Raw genomic sequence first — 27340 nt, forward strand, 5'->3', positions numbered from 1 at the left:
TGCTGGTCTCTGCTCTACACTTTGCAATTTGCCATCAGTGAAGTGTTCCGACTCCAACTCTCAATGGCCAAATCTCTGAGTTTACAGGTGTGGTGCCATATTTAACAGACTTCCTTATCAGCCAAGTGTATTATCTGCATAATGGATTTAGCCCTCTTTGGAGTGAGTTTGACAAGTCCCGAGACTCTGAATGTTCTTTAAAAAACAAAAAGAAACCAAAAAAACCCCCTACAATTTGTCAGCTGGTAAAAAAAAATTTTTTTGGTGGTAATGGGGATTATATGGAAAGTAAGAGATAGGTCCCTTCATGTTTTTATTTATTGATTAAAGGAAAAACAGATGGATGAATTGCCAAAGTGGGGACTATTATTTTGAACTTCAATATCTGATCACTTTTCTTTGATATTTGTGGTAATTGAATATTGTGCTGGATGCGTTCACTCATCAGACTGAAAGAAATTCAACATGTTGTTTTTCAAACTAAAAAAGTGTGAGGGAGGAATGAGAGGAAGAGGAGAGGGAAAGGAAGGTTTAGCTTAACATGCTGACTGCTCCCTTAGGTCTTAATCCTGGAAATGCCCATGCATGTAATTACCTTACACATATCACTAATCTGTGAGGTGAGTGAGTGAGTGAGAGAGATAATATACAGTGTCCACACAAGTGTTTGCAGGATTGGGCTTGTGCCTGTGTTTTGGGGATATTGAGGACACATTGTTCCATATGAGATAATAGTGACAGTTCTCTTTGAAGATATCCTTCAAGGAAAGTCTATTTTCATTAATGTAATTTGGAAACACAACAAATAAAATCAGTATCTTGGCCTTGATAAAGAGTTATACCAGTGAATTTAAAAGCGGTAGTAGAGAAGGGACTTAGTAGGAAGCTGTAGGTTTGCAGAACCAGTCGTATATTGATAGGTAACTTGATGGAGACCACTTGGGAAACAAAGATTTTTGGAAGAGCAAGAAATGCTTTGTAGAGAGCATTTGTTACAAAGGAACAAGTGTTGTGTTTTTCTTTTTCTTCCTTATTTTAATGATCAGGTAGGAGAGGAAATAAGAAGTGAGGACATTAAGATCAGTGGTGGAAACCAAGCCCAAGGAAGAGAATTTTTTAGGAGAAATTTGAATGTAGTTTAGCAGTCCGTGCTGGTTTTGTGTCCTCTGTAGTAAGAATTATTTTTCATTCTGTTTCACTTTTAATTTGAGAAAGATAGTTTTGCTTTTCAGATGTGATTGATCTCACTGGAGATGATAAAGATGATCTTCAGAGGGCAATTGCCTTGAGTTTGGAGGAATCAAACAGGGCATTCAGGGAGACTGGAATAACAGATGAGGAACAAGCCATTAGCAGGTAAACAAACAACTTACATAAAGCAGAAATAAAATTTTTAAAGTATCGGATTGGCCTGTATTGATTTTTTTTATCCAATAACAATAATTTAATTGTTCTGTTGTGCTGCTGATATGTCTAGCTTCAGAAGTTTTGTTTTACTGCATAGTATCCTTTTTGTTGGAAAAAAAATCCCTCTGTTGTTAGGATAGAAATTAATAGTCTGTTCAATAGCTGCACATTTGCTAAATACCTAGGACCTGTGATCATTGTTTTCTAAAATCAGACCTGAAACTGAAAGACATTTCTATTGTGTTTTTGGCAAAGAATTGAAAGCAAAATATGATTAAGAAACGAACCACTTCTTATTGTACTTTCAGTGTTGATTATTACAACAATGCTTTCTCACGTGTATGATAGGGAAGTATAATGAATTTATTAGTGTTCTTAAATTTTAGCAGAAACAACTGCTACCATATTAGAGTTGGCAACATAACTTTTTTTTGTTAGAAAACGTTTCTTTTTCAGAGGGTCATATCTCTGGAAACCATTCACATTTTGTACTGAAACTTTCTAGACTTGATTTTTCCCTAAGTTGGAGAGGGTGAGAGAAAGGGTTTTTTTTTTCTTTTGTTTTTTTACTTTTTAGCAAAAAAATTTTTAAATCAGAAAATGTGTTTTTTAATCTTTTTATGTGCGCACCCAATTGGGGATGTTCTGTGCATTCCTGTGGTTCCTACAAAAAGTTAAGTTGCTCTAATTATTGCTTTATCTTTCAAAATGTTCCCTAATGTTTTTAGCAAAGTCAGGAATATAATGAAAAGGTTTCTTTTTTGAATTGTAATTTTCCTGTTTTTCCTTACAAAATTTTTCTTTGAAAAATAAAAGTTGTGGCAATTTCAAAAATAACATGCCCATAAAATATAAACTTCCAGATACAAAATACAGGACTATGTAGCACTTTAAAGACTAACAAGATGGTTTATTAGATGATGAGCTTTCGTGGGCCAGACCCACTTCTTCAGATCAAATAGTGGAAGAAAATAGTCACAACCATATATACCAAAGGATACAATTAAAAAAAAGTGAACACATATGAAAAGGACAAATCACATTTCAGAACAGAAGGGGGATGCAGGGAGAGGGGGAAGGAAGGTAAATGTCTGTGAGTTAATGATATTAGAGGTGGGAAAGGTAGATGTCTGTGAGCTAATGGTATTAGAGGTGATAATTGGGGAAGCTATCTTTGTAATGGGTAAGGTAGTTGGGGTCTTTATTCAGCCCCCCCGCGGAGAGTGTCGAATTTTAGCATGAATGACAGTTCAGAGGATTCCCTTTCAAGTGCAGATTTGAAAGTCTTCTGGAGTAGGATGCATGTAATTAGGTCGTTGAGACAGTGTCATTTCTGGTTGAAATGGCAACAAACTGTTTTCATTTATTAGATGAAACAAAGCTCATCATCTAATAAACCATCTTGTTAGTCTTTAAAGTGCTACATAGTCCTATATTTTGTTTCAGCTACACCAGACTAACACGGCTACATTTCTATCACTAAACTTCCAGATGTATGTGAGAAACTGTTTAATGACCAGGGTCCTCTCAGTCTAATAATTAAAAAAAGTCTTACATTCCTTAAGAAGGTATGGGGGGGGGGGGGAGGAGACGGGAGTTAGATTTACCTCTAGTAATTACTTAATATGGCTGATGATGTATATGTTCTGGCCTCATTTGTACTAAAATAGTAATTTATGATAAGACAGTGAAAACTATCTTTGTCTAATTGCATATTAGAAGTTCAGCTCTTGTGAAACTTAACTTTTTGTTAGACCCTTTTCATAATCATGTTTGAAGGTTAGGTGCATCTTGCAGGTTGACCTCCTGTTTTGCTCTCTTTGCTTTGGTCTCTGTTCAGTACCTTTTCTATTGCTTTTGAAGGCTCTTCTAGGTTTAGACCTTTTTCTTTTTTGCTCATAATCCCTTTTAGACACTTCAAAGATTAAAGAGGCCACTTCTGGCAATCTTCTGATCTACAAGTAAATACTCCAAATATTTTTTAGTACAATAATTTTTTCCTCTGACAGAAAATAGCAAACCAATATGCAGTTTTATATATCACATGTACAAGAAGCATATAGGATCTCTCTGGTCAGTCCTATGCAGTCTCACCAAAATAAAAGAAATTGTTGATATATTAGCAAGATGCTTGTCTTTTAATGATAGATGTGTGGATTGTTCACTTAATGTTAAGTTTGAATCACAAATCAAATACAGGCATTTCAAACTTAAGATTTAAGAGATACTACAGTCACTTTATGACTTGATTTTAGGTTTTGTTTTTTTATTTATAAAGAGAGCCTCACACAAATAGATTTTTATTTTAATGCTGTCATTCATTCTTTTCCTGGGTGTTGGCAGCTTTGGTCTGTTCTGAAAACCAGAAAGCGAAACTTATTTTAAAAAAATCGAAACAAAGCAAATACAGTAATCTTTTGTTGTTTATCAGGCTAACTGAAAGGCAAAAGTCCAATAAACTCTAGCGGTAAGAAAGCAAAACTGGAAAAAAAAAATAAGTTTTAATAATTGAAGGGACATAACTTTTAATTTAGTAGCTTTACTATGGGGAAGATTTTCAAAGGCAGAAATGACAGGTGCCTAATGAATTTACTGGGGAATAGTTAAGGTTTCTATGGGAATATTATGAATTTATTGGTTTGTATGATCACTATATTCATGAAAATTACAGCAGTTTTGATTCTTTGCATTAAATTGCCTTATTTTGTATCTCAATACCAGATTGAGAGAATTGCAAACCAAATGGCCATACTTGTGCACAAACTGTTGCAATTGAATATTGGTTCTGTTGTTTCTGTGGGGAGCCTGTACCCTTTGTGGACAGGGGTTGCTTCACAGTAGCAGCCCTTGTCCATGGGGGAGGGGTCTGAGCTCCCTGTGGACGGAGGCATCTGTCTGTGGGGTGCTCAGACACCTCCATGGACAGGGGCTGCTGCCAACCCACTCTGTTGCTTCTGTATCAGAGACAGCTGTGCGGAGCAGCAGGCAGCTAGTTTGTAAGGGGAGCTAGGTTTTAACAGACCTGCTCCCCCTGCTACCTCTGGTTATATGACTATTCAGTTATCCAATATCTAATATCCCTATTTCAAACAAATGTAAAATGACTAAAATAATTAACATTGTAATAGTCTGAACATGTAAACAACTGCATTACCGTATTTAATGGCAATGATAGAAAGGAGTAGAGTCATCTGAGAGATTAAGCTTTTCAAGTCTAGAAAGGATTTCCATATATGGTCCAGTATTTTGGCCCCTGCCCAGAATCCCCACTGATATTAGTGGGACCTTTGGCTGGCCAAAGAATTATGATTGTACCCAAAATCCCCTTGACATGTTAAAACTAAGAATGCCCTTTTTCTGCACAGTGATTATCTCTTGGATCAAGAGCTTCATGAATTGATGCATGTCTTGGTCTTGCTCTCTCAATTAACAACTTTTTTGGTTGTTGGCACCGTTCTTGGAAGCCATTTTCTATTCCATATGCTATGATTTTGAAGATGGTTGATGCTATCCAGAGACAGAAATACAACATGCTTGTCTCAATTATCTTGATACATTACTTCCATGTGTCAAGGACAGTGCTTGAGGGAGATGATTTCTCAGAACAGTCCCAAATGATGTATATGAGAATGACCGAGTATCAAACTTCGTTTACTTAACCTTTGGCAGCAATTTCAAGATGGCATTTCAGAGGCTGAGGGGGTCCAATATATCCTATCAAGTAATTTATGTTGAATAGTTGTTTTACTGATCCATAACTGATTCTTGCACGGTATAGCTGAGGTTGTCTCTAAAGCCATTTCTTCTGCAAAAATTGACAAAGGAATTGGAGTCTAGGGTTATTGATTATAAAAGTCCTATGTTATGAGGGCAGATTATGTTGTTAGGCCTAGTTCTCCCCCAGCAGATGATTCCTTCATAACTAGGAAAAATTGCCATCAGGGTAGTCAAAGTCATATCTTGATTACTAAAACTATCTAAACTGAGTTAAAACCAATCTATAAGTGATCAAACTGATGAACTTTCTATTAGCTGAAGAGAGAGGATTCTAAATAATAAAATCACTCAAAATTATCTCAACGCATAAATGCTGAACCTATAGAATAAGAAATATTGTGAGCAGGGTAGACTATCAGATGATGCTAGTTTCACTCAGCAGTGCCAGGGAATGGATCTAGTGGGTTAGGTGACTCTGCTGTAGGAGGTTCTGTCTGGGAAGACCAGTCTTATAGTCCAGCAGGATAAGATAATGGTATAATATATAGTTATACACCTACAATTATTAATATAGAAAACAACAACTTTTAATCATTTAGTAACTTACTATCAAATTTATTCTTGACTAAACTCTTTTTTTCTGCCAAAGTGTAGCCTAAAAAAGATAGCACTTTACTTATAGATGCAGTATTGCTGCTGATTTTCCTCAATAAATGACATTTCGTACCCATGTTCATGAATAGTATAAGCTTTCATAAAAGTAAAAGCTTTACTTTTAATTTTTCATTTCGGTTTCTGCTTTCCAAGAGTTCTAGAAGCCAGTATAGCAGAAAATAAAGCAAGTTTGAAAAGGACACATCCAGAAGTGTGGAGTGATTCTCCAAACCCCTATGATCGTAAAAGGCTAGACAGTTGTCCAGTTGGATTAAAGAATGTTGGAAACACATGCTGGTTTAGTGCTGTTATTCAGGTAAGTGTGTTCACTGATTAGCTGTACTTTCTGTTGTAATATAATTTGTACAAAATTCATTGGTGATGGACGTTCTCTTGACTACCTTTCCCCCGTACTCTTAAAGCTAAGGAATATGGAATTTAAGCATTATCTGTATTCCATTTGCCAGTAAATGTTCATATTGACTTTAATGTGATATGTATAGTGATTTACTGATCTAATTTAGGTAAGTGAGTTGTCAAAGAAGGTCACAAAACTTGTTAGTGACAAAGGGCATGATTTTTAAAAGGTAATGAGGACCTATTGCTCACCCTTCCCACTTCAGCAGCTGGTGTGTTCAAAGTACAGTAAACTTCTGATAATCTGGCACCTTTAGGACCCAGGGGGTGCCGGATTATCAGATATGGCGGACTATCGGAAGGGGGGGCTATGAGGGATCTGGGGTGGGGTGGGGAGGATGCCACCCCAGACCCCTCATAGCCCGCCCTTCCGATAATCCGGTTCTGCCCCAGGCGTCACTGATTCAGCAGTGGCTGAATCTGGGACACCTGGGGCAGAGTAACTGGAGTGCTGCCGGGTTGATCCTGTAGCGCTGACGCTTGGCGCGGTGAGACCAACCCGACAGCACCCCAGCTGCTCTGTCCCAGGCGTCCCCAAGTCAGCTGCTGCTGATACTGATCAGCGGCTGACTCCAGGAAGCCCGGGGCAGAGCTGCTCTGCCCCGGGCTTCCTGGAGTCAGCCGCTGGTCAGTTTCAGCAGTGGCTGAATCAGGACGCCTGGGGCAGAGCAGCTGGGGGGCTGCCGGGTTGGTCCCACAGCGCCAAGGAGTGGCATTACTGGACCAACCTGGCAGCACCCCAGCTGCTCTGTCCCAGGTGTAACCAAGTCAGCTGCTGCTGAAACTGATCAGGGGCTGATTCCAGGAAGCCCGGGGCAGAGCAGCTCTGCCTCGGGCTTCCTGGAGTCAGCCGCTGGTGAATTTCAGCAGCGGCTGAATCGGGGACAGCTGGGGTGCTGCCGGGTTGGTCCCGCAGCCCTGAGGGGCAGCGCTACGGGACCTATCTGGCAGCACTCCAGCTGCTCTGCCCCCGGCTTCCCCGATTCAGCCGCTGGTCAGTTTTAGCAGCGGCTGAATCGGGGAAGCTGGGGGCAAATCAGCTCCAATGGTCCAGCTGCCCGGAGCACTTCCAGGTTTCTGATGGTGCAGGATCATCAGGAGTGCCGGACCATCAGATTTTTACTGTATTTGAAAATCAAGAAATATTTTAAATTTTACATGGAAATGATTTGGGTAGGCACGCTCCTCGTCCTACCTCTAAGTTCTGATGTTGTAGTTGTATTGATCAGGATATTGCAGCCCATCACCTGTCACATAACAATGACAGGTTCATAGGGTAGCCACAATGTTGAAGTAAGGCAGAGAGAAGATCTTTGGAAGAGAGAGGGTAAAAAAGCTAGTGCACTCTCTGTCATATCTGTCTTGGATTATTCTGGCTAGCCCAACTAATATGTACATACTGTCCCACTGAGTAAACTGGTTGTATGTATGGCCAGTATGAAGACTTTAGTTGCTTGACATAATAATGTATATAAAACAGTTTTCACTTTGCTTTTGTAACAAGATGAAAAGAACAAGTGTATTGATCGGGAATTGAGATTTTTTGCTCATTTCATTTTTAACTCCCAAAAGCAGTCAAAGTAGTTTTCAGTAGCCACTATTGATATACTGGGTTTCGGTTTGAATGAAATCATTAGAGTAAGCAATTAGGAAATAGATTAAATTTGTGACAAATTAAACTGTAGATTAATTTTTCATGGGAAATAATCTCATCACTGGAAATAATCATGGCAAGATTAGAATGGGAGAGAATTGTTTCCTATAGAAATTTGTCCGTGTTGTACTTGGGTGATTCAGGGAATTTGACCACATGATTTAAAAGACCTTTTGCTAGCCTAAATAATCATGAATATGTACAAGAAGGGCCAAATTCTGCCACCCCTACGTACTATTATGTAGATGCCTTATACCTCCAGCAGTCCTGCTGACTTTGGAAGAAATATTTGAGAAGTAAAGTACTACTCAAGATAAATAAGTGTACTGTACTGCTCCATGTCGCTAAACTAGTAAAATGTTGTTAGATTAATATCAAATATTATTTATACATACTACTTATGAATCCTTAGAATTTGTTTTAACTAAATGACTCTGAAGGGAAAATCTTGAATTGGTTTTGTGGAGATCTTACAAATAGGTATCTATCACCTGTTGAATTGTGTGGAAAAAAAACTGAGATCTAACCGAGAGGGATGTTTATTAAACAATATACAATATGCAAAGTATAATTCAGTTGTAAGAATACTTCTGCATTTTAAGACATTAAACTAAATCGTTCTCTTTATCTGTTTTTGATCAATTTCTATTTATACAGATGTCAGCCTAAAAAGTATTGTTTTATATAAATTGTTTATATTAGCAGAACTGCACATAATAGCTCAGTCTGTAAAACTAAAAATGTAAAGAACAACAACAAAACTCTACCACATTTTTCTTTGATTTATGATCTGTTTTGTGCAAGTGCTTCTCTCAGTTTGGTGAAAATGGACCATTTGTTTCAAATCTGTTAGCAGTCATTGTTTTCTTCACAAGGTCTCGTGCAGTAACATAATACTTGCTCTGTATTTCTTGAGAGGCCAAAACTTGGAGCCTTCTTCCCTAGCTCAGCTTATCTGATTTTGCCCAGTTCAAGTCCTTCACTTCTCTTCGCCCAAACTTCCTGAAAAATCTTTCATAAATTCCTGCTTAGTCACCTGTTGATTGATCCTGCTTAGTAATCTTCCCCTGCGCCAAACCCCCAGGTTCCATGCAGGCTGTCTTAGTCAAACTGGTTTTCCAACTTAGGCACCCTCCTTACCAGAATAATTTATGATCAGAGTATAGCCATTAAAGTTATATACTCACCATTGTCCCCTATCTGGTCTTGCCAGCAGTAGAAGAGTGTACATTTAAATTAGGGCATTCAACATGAACAATTTCATGGCAACAAATTTATAATAATTATATAATATCCACCAGAATTCACAAACTCTACAAGCAGATTCCCCAAATTTTCACACCAACACTGTATTTTTTAAAGCAAGCCCACCACTCTTGATAAAATGTTATTTTTACCCAAAAGTCAAATTATGAAAGGAATTTGGTAGTCTTTTAATCTATTGCTTTATAACTCTTATTCATGGATTGCTTTCAGGCTTTCAAGAAGATTAAAGTTCGCATTCTTATAAATGCTTATTTTATTTATAATTTGATACAAGAAGAAAATTCAAACATTGCCAAGAAACTTTTGTGTGTAGTTTCAGCCAGTGGTTCTCAAACTTCACTGCACCATGATCCCCCATTGACAACAAAAATTACTACACAATCCCAGGAGGGGGAAACGAAAGCCATGTCTGCCCAAGCCCTGTCACCCTGTATGGGGAGGCCAGAGCTGAAGCCCAAGGGCTTCTGCCCTGGGAGGGGGCATGTAATCTTCAACATGGGCTTTGGGGCTTCAACTTCAGACTTACTGGAGCCCAGGGCCAGTACAAACCATAGTGATCATATTCAAATTGGTTTGTGACCTACTTTGGAGTCTTGACCCACAGTTTGAGAACCCATCAGCCTGTGGAAACACTGGACTCTGATTAGAGAGTTTAAAACGTTATGCTAGACCTATATCTCATGTTAATCGCACTCAGTGTGCTAATTTATGCCTTGAAGTTGGATTATAAGGAGACTGGCCAGGTTTTTACGTTCACTAATTGTGTTGTGTGTACATTGACAATATTACACCTTGATAAATACTGTACATTTCACAACTAGAAAAATTCATTGAAATAAAATTATCCTAGTGTAGTTTTCATCATAATTTTTGTTGAAAACGTAGGTTATTAATGTTTTGCATGCAACTAGGGAGAACTGTTTCAGACAACCATGGTAGTATACTATGTGTAGGTTAATTTTGGATATTCTCTAATTCAGTATTTATTTAACCACAGGATGGGTAGACTCATTGGGTTGCATCAACTATAAAAATGTTTCAGGCTTTTTTTAGGATCATTTTGAAACCTGACACATTTGATTAGAGGTCAGCAATATCTAGTGTTGCCTGTGTGAGTCACAATAATATACTATGCAACATAGTCTGATAGAAAATGAAAATAAATACAAAACACAGTGATGCATTTTTCTGTTTATACTGAATATACTGTTTTGCATTATAGCAAAGTTTATAAAATACATTTTAGCAATTGAATGTATACAGTCTTTTATGCAGTATTGTTTGGCTTGTACTTGTAAATTTCTCAGCCAATTTTGATTTGAACATGTGATCATTGACTAGTTCCAGTTTCATCTGAGAAGTAAAGTTACTGAGCAGCCATTTAGAGAGGTGGCAGCAAAAAATTGTCACGAGAAGCAAACATTTCTAGAAATAACACTCATTATATGTTGTGTCAACGCATATCTTTTTTTTTATTGCGAGTAAGGAAGGAGTTTTCTCAATTTTTTTATTTGAAGCCTAAACTTCAGTTAAAATTGCGAACAAAATCATATTAATTTTTAATATTGTATCATAGCTTTCAAATTTAGAAACTTATTTAAGGATTTCATATCAAAATACAGCTAATCAACAGATGTGTTCTAAAGACTACAAATTAATCGACTTTAAAACCAATTATTTAAATGAAATTTTCCTTCCACTTACCTACCAAGACATTCCTTTAAGCCCTCAGGATTTCTTCTTCTCAAGGACACTGGAGAGAATCCCTAATATTAGAAGTATGCCCTTATACAAGTTTAGAAGTGCAGAAACCTGAGAGTTTATAATGTGTTTTAAGACTTTTTGTCAATTTTATTCATAATTGTAGGTGTACACATTTATTTGGTTAATTACTTAATAGCCTAAGTTACTCAGATAAACGGTAAATAATATTTTCTTGGTGGCTGTTTATATTCTGATAGAACCTAGGGATGCCAGTCAAGTTACGGATCCCATTATCCTAGGTGCGATGAAAATACATGGGAAGACTAGATCCCTGACCTTGTCTACAGCATATGACTTAGATCTTGTAAACACTTGCTCAGGAATAGACCTGCTGAGCTCACTGGGCCATTCTTCTATATGCCTAAATGCTTGTAGTATTAAGGTATAATTTAAGAATGAGTGGGCCTAATAAATAAGAGGAAGTAAAGGGAAGGGAATAAAGAGGTTAAGGGTAGAATGATGCGGAGTTATCAGTGGTTGCTGTAATTGTGTCCATAGGCTAGCTATGTGTGCAGTGTGGTGATTCTGAGGCACTTAATTGATCTAATGCTTCTCACACCACCCTGCATTAATCATTCTGTCAGAGCATCATTTGATTGATGTATGGTAAATAAAACCTAGGTCTGCACGTTGTTCAGTGTTTACAAAACAAAATATTCAATAGCTGCTCCTTCAGTGAGTGTCATCCAGCCTCTATGCTGCATCAGAGAAGGTCTGTTCAAAAATAGTATATGAATAGATATCATGGGTACCAGGTGAGCTATAGGAGTGTGGATAGTGTTTATTTCTTTTACGCTCTGTTCTGAAGCTTTTTTTCCTAGCTTCAAGAATATTGTGGTATGTGTGTTGCAATTTGTTGTCAGTTCTTCATCGTTTGCCAAAACTACGGTTTACAATAAACTCTGAGACCGTTCCAAATTATATTGATCTCACTTGTCTTTGAATTATATCAATGTTCTTTTTCTTGGGTGCATTAATTAGATGGGGAAAAAGCTAAATCGAAAGAAAAGTGAAGGCAGAGGAGGGCCAGGCAAGGCGAGGGTGAGAGGGGTAAAAGCTGAAGTAAAGACCAACAGAGAAGTTTGACCTGGGGGGAGGGGGGGGGGAGAAGAGGGGAGAGAGGAATCAATACACACAGAGCATCATGTCTCTGAAACCATGGTTTCAACAGCATACATCACCAGATACTTTAACTGCCTAAACTTTGTGTTCCTGTGGAGTCAGACCTTGAGATTACTATTCTTTAATGTTTTCTTACTCTTTGTTTTTTACTATTCTTACCCCTTTCTAGTTTCTATCGTTCCACTGTGATAAGGCTTTTATTTGTGGGCTATTCCTTTCATTATGGGCCTCTTTCATCTTTAGCAGGAGATTATATTGCCTAGCTTTTTCCACTGTCTTGTGGCATACTCTAGAAATTGTCCTTTGAGCAATTTCTATCTTGTGAGAGGCCTTCCCACTAGCCAAATCTTACTTTTCATAAACAATAATTAATGTTGCCTTTGCAAACATTTGTGTAATAGCACAATTATGTGTCCCCATACTGGAGTATGTGTGAGTGATTCCCGGATGCCAACTTATAATTATGTATCAGAGTGGACTGTCCTGGTTAGCTCTTGCCAACAATTCTGTTTGTTCATCATAGTCACTTGTAACAGAGCTCTGTTTTAAGTCCTTATTTCCCTTGGTCTGGGAATGCTTGCCCGTTTGTGCTAGATTTTGTTTCTCTAGTTCAGTTTGTCTCATGCTTATGTTGTGTCCTCCTAAAGAAGTAGAAGAGATTCAAACTTTGTTGCCAACTCAATTTACTACTTTTCAGGGTTTTTTTCATGTGTACCCTTTCATGTTTTGAACTCTCAGTTGTTTCTTTACTGCTCAGAGACATAAAGGTGTTTGTGTATTTTTCATTGTGATGTGTATAATATATTTTTCTGAACAAATTGTATTGGACAGGAGGTCATTGTGTTTAAAAAGGTGAATGTTTATGTATTATTGTGGGATGGTATGTGACTTCTTATATGAGAGAGATTGGACTAATGTAAGTAATGAGAAGTTTTATGTGCTTCAGATGACTTCTATTTTGACACGTTAAATTAAAAAAGGTTTAACTTTTCATTGAGTAGTTTTTAAAAAGAAATACAGGTTGCACCTTGCAAACCGTGACACTCATCCGGCAACATCTTTGGTCCAACATGACCAGGAGAGGCAGATGCATACAGATGGCTGGTCCCCCACTACACCTCTGCCTTTTAAATGTATTAAGAGCCTCTGATAGCTTGGTGGTTTGAGCATTGGCCTGCTGAACCCAGGGTTGCGAGTTCAATCCTTATGGAGGCTACTTAGGGATTTGGGGCAAAAATGTGTTAGGGATGGTACTTGGTCCTGCTGTGAAGGCAGGGGACTGGACTCGATGACCTTTCAAGGTCCCTTCCAGTTCTAGGAGATAGGCAAGCTCCATTAATTTTTAATTTAATATGTTTTAAAGGCAGAACCGCAGAGGATGAGCTCCCGGTTTCCCCCCTTATCAACTAATCATGTAGTCAGTGAAAAGTCCATCGACTACTCAGCTGATTAAATGCAATTTAACATCTTTAGAAAGAACCCTAATTTTTTAAAAGCTATATCAAAGAAACATAATTCACAGTGTGCTAAGTCAAGTACTCAAAAAAATAAGAATTTGTTTATGCAACTGTAATGAGTCCTCCATATCTACAGACATTGACGTAGAAACAGTATTTTTTCCTTAGAACCTCTGCCTCATTCAGTGTACATGATTGATGTGGAAAGGGGCAGAATTATGATTGCCTAAACAATCATAAATCTGTCATTTCTGAACTTGAAATGTTGGACTCTGCAACCAACATTTTCAACCCTGATTTATTTTATTTTATTTTATTTTACTGCGAATAAGTTAACCCTTGCTTTAGCTGTTAGTTTACCTTCCTGTTAAATCATGTAATCTTAAACAGCTTGCTTTTCAAGATCAGGTGTTTCTCTTTGGATCAAACCCAAAGTGAGTAAATAGTTAAAACACAAAACAATTATACATAGTTTTTGGGAGGAGTGTGTTTCGTTAGAGTAGCTTGTTTTGTAACTCTGGTATTGACCCTACTGGTGAGTATCTTGTACTGAAGTTACAACCAAGCTTGCTGAAAAATTTATTCAGAATAGATTTTTATTTTGGATAGATTTAAGTAAAGTTAAAAAGGGCAAGCCTAATCTATCAGATTATTAGCAGTAACAATTTGTCCCTAACAAAGTGTGTACATTAATATTAGCATCAACAAGCTCTAGCCAAGTTGTAATCATTTTTTTATTTTTTAGCAAGATTATCTGATTTTTAAAGATGTCATCAGGCATCTTACTCAGCAGTATATTTGGTAATGCACAAAACACAATCTCCGACACGATCTTCACTCTGTTGTACTAAAATCCAACTAGTGAAAGCCTTTCAGACTCTTTAAGTACCCTGGATGAGTTGAGGAAGCATATTATAGTAATGAAATACTTTTATTAAACGTATAGAAACACTTCCGATTTGTAGAATGTTTTGCCTATTAGTTCATGTACTATAAATACTGTAGTCTAACTGAAGAACTTTGCAAAAATCCATGATGGATATATTTCTCTCTCTTTGTAGAGATGTCTTATTAACCCAACTTAAAAAGTATCAGTGGTTTTTTTTTGCTGAGATAAACTCTTTTAAAAAATTTCCCCCAGTATAGATCTGTTAGAATTTGTTTCTCTCTCTCTAACTGTTACTGTCTCTTAAGTCTTGTTTTTTTCACCCCAGCAAATTAACATTATTCCCTTTTCTGCTGCTGATGTATGCTTAACTTGCACATCAGCTCCATCTGTGGTGGTATTCTGACCACTCACCATTTCTTTAGGAATTGAAACTTTGTGGGCAAAAAAAGTCATCCAAAATTATATAAACTAAGGGAAAGAAACCAACAATTGCACTTTTACGCCAGCATTGAAATAGGCATATTATGAAATGCTGATAATTTTATTCCACATCTCTGCGAGGGCTATTTTAATTGCTAGACTTTGTGATGGAAAGAATATCACATTATTTTCTGTTTTCATGACTTTAGTAAGCTGTTTGGTTTTCTGTAACCATTATTATGTTGCCAGAATCCATTGTTTTATAGGTGGTATGTTTGCACTTGTGGTACACAGAGTATGTGTCCCCAGATTACACTATCATTTTGTAGCATCTCACTGATTGGCCGAGCACCAATATTCAAAATTGCTTAGACCTCTGATTTTGATAGAATATGACCTATATAAGAGATTCTTTTGACACTTAAGTTATCCTTTCCTAATTGAGTATGCACCACTTTGCTACTACTATGAAGAACAGTTTTTGAAAATACATGAGTAAGTAAAGTTATATGTTGGAAACGTGTAATGTAGGAAATAAAAGTTAAATAAATATTACCAGTCTTTTTCTAAATAGATTTTTTTTCCTTTTTCTCCTTTAAAGAAACTAAAAAGAGTTGACAGCCAAATATTTTCAAACAGTAGTCATATATTTGGCATTGAAGCAACCATTTCTTAGTGCTCTACGCTGACAATCTGCAGATGGGATTTGAAAGGATCCATTCAAAAAGTGTCTGAAATTACATAAAACAGCATATTAATGATTCTGCATCTAGAAGCAAAAGTAAAATGCTCATGCCCAGGAAAGATTATTGAATTTTTGTTGAGTGTGCACTACTATTATAATACTATTTTGGTATTGTAATGGCAACTGGTACTTCAATTAGTGATGAATCTATTTATGATTCATTTATACACCTGTTTGCTGGATTTATTGTGTTTCACTCCTGCTACACATCAGTAATCTAGTGCAATACTTATTAATCCTTAGAGTATGGAGGATATGGATGTTCAGTATTGTGTACAATTGGCATTATTATTTATGTTCCTTGAACACCCAGAGATTATACATTAACTCGTGATCCCCATTATACTGCCTACTTTAGAAAAATAAAACAAAAAGATGGTCCCTACCCAGAGTATGATCTTACAATAAGTCTTTTTAATAGTATTCTATTTCTTTTCTATCACTAAAGCAAATTTCATCTTACTCCCGTGTGAAGTACTGGATGATGCCTCTCAGTTTCTTCGCATTTTCCGCTAGCTTAGATCTTTGCCTTACATGCCTGCCTCTGTAATTGCTAATGCTGGTTGCTTTCTGTACTTGTTGGCTCTTCAGAGTCGAGGGAGACAACATTGAGAGGCAACAGGGATTAGAGTTGCCTGTGGCAGGATAGGCCAGGATTTGATCTACCCAGGAGCTAGAAACCTTCTCTGGTGGCACTGCTGTAATTTCTCAGATGGGAGGAAATTAGCTAATTTTTATCAGGTTGGAATACTGCACTTCATATCTCACTTCACAAAATAAAATACACAAATATATAGAAATGTAATAGTGAAGTCCTTTCGGAATGAATAGGATTTTCAGTACTGTATTAATTAAAATGGTTTTGTGCTTAGTGGAAGTTGGACCTTTCTGGTCTGGCACTCTTGGAACCTCACTGGTCCCGGATAAGGGATTTTGCCGGATCATTTCTGGCCCGCCAGCCCGAGCCCGACCACTGCCCTCCCAGCTGGCTCCCCCCTCGCTGGCCCCACTGCTCTGCCAGTCCCTAGTGCGCAACCAGGCAGCCCCGTCACCTCTGTGCACCGGACTCCTGCTGTTGCATCCGGTTTCTGCTGCTGCGTTGGCAGTCCCACTGCTTCTGTTCACCCGACTCCCACTGCCATGTCAGGCAGCCCTGCTGCTTTTGCATTCACCAGGCTCCTGCTGTAACTCTCAGCAGCCCTACTGCCTCTGCATGCTGGGTTCCCAGTGCAGAGCCTGGCTCCTGCTGCTGCTCCAGGTGGCCCCCCAGCTTCTGTACTGGGCTCCTGCTTCTGTGCATGGGGCTCCTGAAGCCCTGCCGGAAAGCCCCGCTGCCCTGTTGCTAATCCTCCACTGCAACGCTGTGGTCATTAGCTTATATGACATGAAATATCGTTGCCTGGACCAATGCCTCCTTATCAAAGATTCAACTCTTCTAGAGCAGCAAATACCTCATTGTTTCAGGCTTAGGTCTATATATAGCAACAAATGTAGCTGTCTTCTGTTGAAATGTTCTTAAAAGATCACTTGTGAACTGAGTCAGTTTATTTTCAAGATCCCTTTTCATCAGAGTTAATTTCCATATTTTGGTAAGTGGTCAAGTGGTCAAGATCTGTGCTTCTGTGGAAGAGGCGCGGGATCTGGGACAGCGGGTGGCGTGTAGAAGGGAGCTTCGGATAGAGGACTGGAGTGCAGGAGAGAGCGTGGGGTATGAGAGGCAGGTTAGATGAAGGAGGGAGTTATAATCTGGGGCAGGGACTTGGGGTGCAGGGTCCAGGAGGGATTATGGGCACATAAGAGGATTGTGGCATGGGGGAGCAGTTTAGGAGGGGGTGCAAGATCTGTGAGGGAGTGGTGACCTGGGAGAAGGGGAGAAAGGGGGTGCAGAGAGTTTGGGTGGTGGCCTGGGGCAGGTAGTTGCAGGGGAGGGAGGGGATAGGGTGCAAGAGGCAGGCTGTGGCTGGGAGGTGCTTACCTAGGTGGCTCCTAGCCAGCAGCTCTGCAGCCTCCCAACCCGTGGGCTGCTCCATGTGGCTCTGCTCTGGGGGAGGGAAGGCTGAGTAAGGGAGGGAGCAGGCTTCATTCTCTGCTGCTGCCTTCAGCAGAGTTTCTCAGCTCCTGTTGGCTGGAAGCTGACCAATGGGAGCTTGGAGATTTTGCTAGGGGGCAGGGACAGCGCACATAGCTTTTTCCTCCCTGCTCAGCCTGCTCTTCAGTGCTGCTGCCCCTGCTTTGTAGTAAGGGTGCTGGGGTGGTGGTGGTGTCCTGCTAGCTGCCTCTTGCCCACCTCTGTGCTAGGCAGACAAGAATTTATACCAGCAGAGAATTTGACTCAGTAACTGCCATACAGATGTTACTTACCTCATTAGTTCTAATGATCATGGCAACAGTCAATATGAGGTGAAATTTGGAGCTTTGTTGTTTGCCTTTTGGTACTTAGGTCTAGTTTCTACTGCCCTCGCTCACATGGCATTAATATTTTACTTTGAATATGGGCTGCAGCTAAATATACTGAGAAATTGTATTAATTTGGTGATTCTGAACTTGGGTACCTAAATACCTTCTATGAGTAATTTATGACAAACCTGGATAAATCTATTGAAAAAACAAAGTACATAAAATAAGTTGCTACGAACAATTGTTTCTTAAAGTATCAAGTACTTTGTTGACATTTCAGAACCACTAGTTCACCAGAAGCTTGTTAATCCTGAAAAAGTGGTACATTCAATTTTATGTCAAAACATCTGTTTCTGTATAACTTTCTGTGGTGTTAGTGTATGTATGTGAATTTGGCCAGCTCAGCTGCTTGGCTGTATGATGGCCCTTCAGTTAGTCATTGAAAGGAACCAATCTTTTGATGTTAACTGTCAACTGATTTATATTGTACACATAGTAGCACTTTAACTTACTTGATGAAAAGACCATCAATAAAATACATTACATCATCTGAAATGTAGCTTTGCCTCATTCCTCTTCAGTTACCTGAAAGCATAAATTAAATATTAATATTTCAACTTTGGTAGCTTTGAAGGGTATAAGCAAAATATTTGATGGATTTAGTCATCCTTGTTTGAGGGAGTGGGAAAAAGAGGAAATACAGTAAGGTGACTACAAGGGCAGGAAAAGGGTTTATGATTCTTGTATAAAGAGATTCTGAACAGCACTTTTTATTATTTGTTTCTTCCTAACCTTAGAAATAGTAAGTATGTCCACTAGGGATGTAAGTGAGTAGTTGACTAGTCGGCTAAATCGATAAGTCTAGGTTTATCAGTTAATCTAGCTGACTACTCACTCCCCCTCTTGCTGCCTATGTATCAGAGGCAATAAGGCTGGGGAAGCAGGAGCCGATGCGGGGGGAAGCTGGCTTAATAGTCAGTCCTCCCCCTCTCCCCAGCACCATCTCCATGGTGCCGCCTCCCCGCCACTGCGCTGCTGCCTCAGAGGCAGGAGCATGGAGAGGAGAGGAAGCAGCCTCTGCTCCACCCCCTTACTATATTTAAAATGCAGAGGTAGGTCCCAGACCCAGCGTGAGCTGGGACAGAACCAGGCTGCCTTCCCTTATCGACTGAGTAGTCAATAAAAATTCTATCGGCTACTTGATTAGCCAGTTAACTGCATCTTAACATCCCTAATGTGAACTAGGAATCTCCTCTGTTAGAGGATTTAAGAGTATAGGGAGGATTTTAATCTTAGAAACGGTACTTTTAACCCTTTATTGAATAGACAATGTTAGAACTTGAACAAAATTATCATCCCTTCCAACTGTTTTTAAGGTACAAAGCTTAAGGTTTTAAACAATCAGAATAAGAATACAGTTCTGTCACAAACCGGTTTTACTGCCTTTCTCTTGTGATGTGGTTATAATTCTGCGGATTCTGAGTGGCCTATACAGTTTTAGTTTGCCTACCACATACAGTATATGGAACCAGTTGCAAGATCTCAGATGCTTGTTGAGTAAACAGTGTGAGTTTCTAAAGTAATGAAGTTAAAACACCAGCAGAAAAATCCAACATTCATGGCATTCTTTATTAGATGTTAAATATTGGTTAATTGAGTAGAGTAACCTCATGAATTCTTATCAGTTACTCAACTATTCTGTAGTCCCCAGGGGCAGGGGCAGTCTGCTCTGGCCCTACTCCCAAGGAGCCTCCTGCCACTCTGGGCTGCTGCCTCTGTATCAGAGGCAGCAGCGTGGGGTACCAGGCAGGAACTGGTTTGTGAGGGGAGCTAGTTTCAAAACCAGCTCCCCTTGTGAATCGACTGCCTGTTGCCTCTGATACAGTTCCGGTGTGAGCTGGAACTGAGCCAGGCTGCCTACTTGCCTGGCTCCTAATACACTTTAAATGCAGAGCCGCAGAGGGGCTAGGTCCTGGGCCTGGCATAAGCAAGGACTGAGACAGGCTGCTAGCACAGTGGTTCTCAACCATTTTTCATTCGTGACCCCCAGAACTGGGAAGATTTTTGTTGAGCCCAAAAAAACCCCCAAAACACCGAGAACATTTTGTTGTGGCCTCTTGTTGCGTGTTCAAAAGTCGGAAGTGGAAAAAATTTGTACATATTTGTTAAGAATAACGAAACAAAAAATATAGTTTACAATAAAGTTTTTGATAACATGCAAAATTGGTTTTTATACTTTTTTTATTTATATGTTTTAATCCCTATAGAACTCAGTGCAACTTTTCTACCATTCAAAAAACGATAATGGACTACTGTTTTTCTAAATTTTGTTCCTCCACTTTCCCGAGCAATGCCGGGTCACTCCCGCTAGTAGATCATAAAGTAGCAAAGGGTACATTGCTTATGTCTTGCAGATTAGCCTTAAAGTTACCAGGGTCCTGATTGATTGAGTGATTGATTTTCCCACTCTTGCTTACATTGAGTAGTACCTTATTCCGTAAGCAGCTCTACTGAAATGAACAGGGTTGCTTGTAAAGTACTGCTCACTGTGAGTAAGAGGAGCAGAATCTTGCTGTAGGTTATCATTAGGGCGCCTTGACACGTAAGTTCAAGTCGCAGCAGCTCACTGGATTTGGGAGACCTCAGCTGAATTTCCAGCTCCACCACAGACTTTTTTGTGTGATGTTGGATAAGTTACTGTGAGCTTTTGTAAACTGTGGCTAATAGTACTGTCTGACTTCTCCAGGATATTGTGAGACTATGTACCTGAAAGATATGAGGTGTATAGATACTCTGGTGAAGGGGTAGGCCATATAAATATCTTAGATTTATATTAACTGTTGTAAGAGATGAGCCCATATCTTCATGGAATAATTTCTGTAAGTTTGAAGAAAAAGGTATTTAAAGTAGAAGTTTCTTTAGGCCTTAACAGTTTTCCATTTCTTAATTTTAAAATGCCAGTTGAAATCTGAATTATTAAAAGGAAATTTTGTTTTACTTCCATTCCAAGTTTTCTTTTACTTGTATACTGAAGTCTTTAAAGGACATCACATACAAATGATATTTTTTAAACTGTGCCATTTTGTCAAAAACCCAAGTTTTCAATCTAAGTAATAATCTTAGTATATTTTGTAAAAGAAACTTCAAAATGGCATTTTTTAAACAAAGCATTGATTTTGCTAAGGTACATTTGAAAGGTTTTGTTTTCTCCTGTGAAAGCATTTGATTTTTTTTTCATTTTTCAGTCGTTATTTAACCTGCTGGAATTTCGAAGACTAGTTCTGAACTACAACCCACCTACAAGCACTCAAGATTTGCCTCGAAACCAAAAGGTAAAATCAGAAACATGAGTTTCCAGTGACTAATGTGGCATTTCGGTAGTAACTCAATTTCATACTGTATCTGAATTCTAATTTTTGTTAACTTCAAAGACACTAAATATATTAACTTTGCAATTTGTAGGAAGGGGCGATTGGAGGTATTGTAAATTCATGGTAGAATATAGGACTGTGAATATAGGGTTTTGTTGATAGTTTTACACTTGGAAGGCTTCAATAGCATAGTTATGCAAACATACTATACTGTCAAAACGGAATGGATGCAGCTTATAGCAGGAAAATTGCACTTGTTATTACTAGTTTTCCACCAACTTGTGTAAAATAAAGTTAGACTGGCAAAAACATAGTTTTGCCAATATCACTGCATCTATACTAAGGAATTTTACTAGCACAGATTTATAAGTCACAAATTATGTTTCATCACACCCCTAATTAATATAGTTATGCCAGCAACAGTTTTGTAGCCTAGACCTAGGCACACTCATTGTTTATTGGGCATGATTTTCCCAGGTGTTAATTAGCTAAAGATCCTCTTTTGACATTAAGTACTGTACTATTAAAACTTTCACAACATAATTGGGAGGAAGGTTGATTTTGTGCCTGTGGCTCTAGAATGGGACTCAGGCTTGATTTCCTAGCTATGCCTTGGATTTCCTGTGTGACTGTGGGTGAATTACTTAATCTCTCTCTGACTCAGCCCATGGTTTAACAAAATAGAGATAATAGTAATTTCCTCACTCATGGGTGTGTTTGAGAGGATAGATTCACAGGTACTTAGGATGCTCAGTTTCCACAGCAGTATAAAATGGGGGCAAGTGAAATCTGCTGATGTGTCTGGCCTGATTTTTTTTTTTTTATATGTTAGGTCAGTGGCTCCCAATGTTTTTGAGGATATGGATGCCTTTTCAATCTATTAAAATTTTATGGATTCCCCTCTGACTCCTCCCCGCCCCCAAACAGTATAGCTGTGTCTGCAGCTTGCACGTCTCTCAGCCCATGCTGCTTCCCGAGTGGCGTCCTTCAGCCCACTGGGGAAGGAGCATGGGCTGACGGACATGCTGGCTGCCACTCTGAGGGTATGTCTACACTAGCCCCCTAGTTTGAACTTAGTTTGAGTTAACGTTTAACTGCCGCGTGTAGCTGCGGGCAGTTAGTTCGGACTAAGGGGATTTAAAAATGGTGCCCGGATGGGAAGATGCAAATAAAGCCCGGGATATTTAAATCCCGGGCTTCATTTGCAACTTCGAATGCCTACATTAGCCTCCCTAGTTCGAACTAGGGGGCTAGTGTAGACATACCCTGAGAGGCTCCGTGCTGGCAGCCAGCACGTCCTTCAACCCGCGTTGCTTTCCAAGCCGCAGGAAGAACATAGGTTGGAGAACTAGCTGTCTACATGAGGCTCCGCGTGGACCCTCTACAGTACTGCCGCGGACAACCATTTGGTTAGCTCATGGTGTGTCTGTGAGTCATTTGAGTGAGACCAGAAGATGGCGCATAGCTGGTACGATGTAGGCTGTAGTAGGAACTTACTAAAACAGGGAAGGGATTAAGGTATGCTATTGGATCTCATAGCAACATAGCTTTCCACAGCCTGATAGCTGTCCTAAAATATTGGTTTGCGTTGCATATTACTCATTGATCTCTATCTAGCATCTTAACATTGGTTACACCACCTGACTTAGTGGTTGCTACACATACTCTTGAGTTCCTTGACCTGGTCTTCTGGCACTTAAAATATAGTTGGCTTATTACATAGCATAAAGTAAATATTCTTAATAGAATTTTTGCTATTGAAGAAAAGTCCCCTAGACGTGGATTGACACTTAATATCATACAGAATCCATTTCCAAACAGACCTTATCAGACTAATGATGCATGAAATGACACAATGTCAGCCAAACGTAAGGGCTTAAGTGAAGGCATCTTTGCAGCTGGGATATTGGAGATTCAGATTGGGTTGGTGAGAACATCCTTAGGAAGGGTCTAGATTTTCCTTCTATGTTTAATGATAACTTGTGTTTTATAACCATCCCAAATAGAATGAGTAACATAACTGATTTACATGTATCTCTTTATCACTAGAAAATGGCTACCTCTGTGCTAACACACTGCTTGTTCTGGTAGCAGGGAAATAATGTCAAGTGAAGGGACCATATCCAACTGAAACTTCAGGGAAACAGAAAAATTACTGGTTAGAATGTGGACAAATATCAGAGCAAAGACCCTTGCTTTTAGCATGTATCTTCACTAGGAAAAAGTGTCCTTTAAATTTGTATTAGCTAACAAGGTAACTGAAGCCATGTATACACCAACACTTATGTCAGCAACACTTTTGTTATTCGGGGTGTGAAAAAACACATCCCTGAGTGTTATAAATTTTGCTGGCATAAGCACTCTTGTGCAATGCTGTGTTAGCAGGAAGAAGCGCTCTCTTGTCAGCATAGCTACCGCTGCTCATTGAGCTGGTTTTATTATGTCAGTGGGAAAGCTCCTTCCCATTGGCATAATGTAGCTACATAACCACTTTTGCAGCAGCACAGCTTTATTGGTGCAACTATGCCACTTTAAGATGGCAAGTGTACAGATGCCCTAAAGCAAGGTAGGTAAAATCTTAGTGAAATATGGCATGGTATGGTTTTAACATGAGAACAGTTGAACTAAACCGTTTATCTTCATTATGATTGTATCTTGTGTTAGCTAACAAATGTTAGCTATCATAAGTGAAGAATGCATCTTTTTTCTATGACTGCAAGACAAAGGCCTAAATGCCCACAAATTTTGAATATCTTTGTTTTATGTCTCATTAAGCTCAAATGGATTTGAGGGTAAGTTTGGGGTGACAGGAAATCTATATTTTAATTTTGGCTTTGCTATTGATTTTCTTTGGATGGATGTGCTTAGAAAAGTTACTTAACTTTGTTTTAAACTCTTCCTACTGGTGAGAGAGCTACAGTATTTAAAGGGAATTCTGTGCTAATCTCTACCATAGACAATACCATTTCCTGCAGCGGTGAACTGTTTCTTCAACACTGCCCCCTGTCCTGAAATTTAACTGGTCAGTTTAGTAAACACATAAAGAAGTGAATTGGCGCCAGGCAACTTGTGCATAGTCAAGGAGATGTTCAATTCGTCCATTATTATTGTCATAGTTTTGTTTACCACTATTCCCACTGCTTACTGGGCTTTTAAAAGGCATTTAGGAGTAAATTAGAGCTAAATAGCAGCACAGAACACTGAGAGCCAGGACTGGCAGCTGTAAACAAACTTTATGGAGCTGCAGGAAACTTGATCTCACCCATACATGGACATCCGGCTAACTAAAAACATTCCAGACCATGGATGTTGCCAGATCAGAGAATACCAGAATAAAGAAGTTCATCCTATGCCATATTTTGGCCTATACGATAGGACATGCTATTACAGATTATAAAAGGGGATATTATTATAATCTAAAATCTGTATTTGTGGGAGCACATATTTGAATTTAAAACTAAAGCAAACAAAGTAGTGATACTGATGGTCATATTTACACAAAGTACACATTTTCAGGTGTACAAATGGTAGGAAGAAGCACACTGGGGTAATCAAAATAAATTAATATCTTAAATGTCTCAGCATAATTTGAAAATGTGTGGTAGTTCAATTTTAATCTAAATCTTACAGTGCACTACATTATAAATATAGTTATTTGTGTAAAACTAGTTTATTTCAACATAACTCCTGGCAGGGTACATTACTTGAATTTTATGAAGTGCTTTAGACAATATTATATAAAAATTATTTTTTGTTAAATGTTTTCTAAATAGTTTTTTGATACCTCAAATTTCTTTTTCTTTGTAGATACAGACTCATTAAAAGTGAGTTTACACTGTGCTAAATGAACTTTGTCTCATAGAACAGTTAATGTCTATCTTTTTCTAATGCAAAATTCTTTTGTGGGCCTGTATTTATAATATTATGAAGCATATAGTATTTGCTAGAAGATTCTACTTTGTTTATTGGTCAGGTGTTACTAATTATTTGTGTCATGTTAGCTCCTAGAAATTCTTCTCACTGTGTTTATGAACATTATGAAACAATGGTTTCTGTTTCAAAGAGCTTACAGTTTGCCCTCTGTTCTGCACAAGCTTATGCACACTGAGTTCCTCTTAAAATAACAGGAGATATTCCATTTGCCTAAAGTTAAATTCTGCAAAGATTCAGGCATATGTTTGAGTCCTGTGTCATAAGCGCACAATCTGCTGTCTGTATGAGTACCCCTAACAAGTCAGAAGTAGGCTTGAGATGAACACTTCAGTTAGTTCTAAAGTTCTTCAGAATGCTAGAATTTTCAGAGAGTGCTAGCCTTTTCCTCCCCAATGATTTCCCAGAACATACTGTATGCAGTTTATTCTAAAAGATAAATTATGACAAGATGAACATTAAAATGGGAAATTCTTGGTAGAAGAATACCTCTATAAAATCTGAAATTCCATACTGATCTATTAAAGACACTAAAATGGGAGAAAACTGAACAGTTATGAACACCTAAATAAAGATCTGATTTAAATTTAAAAAGCCAGTTTTTAAATTTTAAAAATCATTGCTTTTATAGTAGATGAAACAAAGATTCTATGCACATTGCTCTTTTGGACTTTTTTTGTGTTGAAGTAGTCTGGAAGAGCAGGTAAGCCTACCTGGAGGTCTAAACGAGTATGAAAGATATTTAACATGCATGCAGAATATTTTCATAGTTATTCCTCCTTTAAAAATGGTGTGGCATGATTTTTATATAGATAGCATTCCATAGTACTACGTAAACAAGTCTGTTCTTTGTTTGATTAGACTATGCAATTATTTGTCAGAAAGCAATCAATGCCAGTTTGACTAGAAACTTGACATCTGTACAATGTTAGGGTGTTACTACATTTAATTTGTTTGGAATAAATAATCTTTTTGTCTGTCTTAATCGATTTGCCTCATTCATGAGTACTATCAGTTGTCCTTTCAGGAGCCAGAAAGGTTGGCTAATGTTGTACAGTACCTGTGTCCATTGTTCCCTGTAAATTGTGTGCTTCGTGGCCATTCAGGAGAGATCCATACGACACCCAGCTGAGTAGCAGAGTACTCACAGCTAGGTTTTTGTTTTATCTGGTGGTGTACATTCGCACATACCCTGGTGCACATAAAAATTATTCTGCACACCGATGGAAAAGAATTGAATCTCAACATTTACTGTTCTCAATAGTCTGCTACTAATTTCCTGCATTGATATTATCTATCAGTTACCACAAAAAAAATAAAACAAGCATATTTATAGTATTAAACACAACCCCAGGCTTCTACTACTTACACTCTTCTGCCATGCGCAACGTGTGAAGGTTAAATAACAGTTGTCTAAAATCTAATTTCTAAGGGCTTGTCTGCACTTGAAGTGCAGCAGTGACACAACTTCACCACTTCTAGCACTTAGTGAAAGATGCTGGCTACACTGATGGAGAGCTTCTCCAACTCCCTGAAAGGCGGTAGCTATGTCGGCAAGAGAAGCCTTTACCTATTTATACCAGGCATTCAATTCCTGCAACTGCATTGCCTAGCGTATGAATTATCCACACCTCTGATTGACATAGTTATGCCAACGTAAGTTCATAGTGTAGACCAGAGCTTATTTTCATTACTCAAGTTTGACTGCATTTTTTTGTTGGGGTGCCTTTTTTCTTGGTCCATATAACATAGCACAAGTCAAATAAAGGTCATGTGGCATAACATGAGCAATGGATGAGTAAGTTTGCTAATTACATGGTAGCAGACTGAATATTAGTATGTGTGTAATATTCTCCCAGTTCCTACACTGTCTTTATAATTATAAGACTGACAAAGTACTTCATGTAAAATTGTTGGATGTTTGTTTATATTCTTTTTAAACACAGGAACATAGGAATTTGCCTTTCATGCGTGAGTTGAGGTATCTGTTTGCACTTCTCGTTGGTTCAAAAAGAAAATATGTGGATCCCTCTAGAGCAGTTGAAATTCTTAAAGATGCATTCAAATCAAATGATTCTCAGCAGGTAACATTTCTAATATTTATGTTTAAACTGAATCTCTTCCTTATGG

At 38.4% G+C, this 27340-nt stretch overlaps 1 protein-coding gene across 3 annotated transcripts in view; it reads left to right on the top strand.

Annotated features, from left to right (window-relative positions):
- Window positions 1-27340, top strand: part of USP25 (ubiquitin specific peptidase 25) — a 131682-nt gene that overhangs the window by 49963 nt on the left and 54379 nt on the right. For all 3 annotated transcript variants that reach the window (XM_075909861.1, XM_075909871.1, XM_075909879.1), the window contains 4 exons: window positions 1233-1356; window positions 5932-6094; window positions 21155-21241; window positions 27157-27294. In XM_075909861.1, coding sequence (XP_075765976.1) covers window positions 1233-1356; window positions 5932-6094; window positions 21155-21241; window positions 27157-27294 — 512 coding nt within the window. The remainder of the gene's footprint in view (window positions 1-1232; window positions 1357-5931; window positions 6095-21154; window positions 21242-27156; window positions 27295-27340) is intronic.

Source organism: Pelodiscus sinensis, chromosome 1 (genome assembly GCF_049634645.1).
Source record: "Pelodiscus sinensis isolate JC-2024 chromosome 1, ASM4963464v1, whole genome shotgun sequence".
NCBI classification, from domain to species: domain Eukaryota; kingdom Metazoa; phylum Chordata; order Testudines; family Trionychidae; genus Pelodiscus; species Pelodiscus sinensis.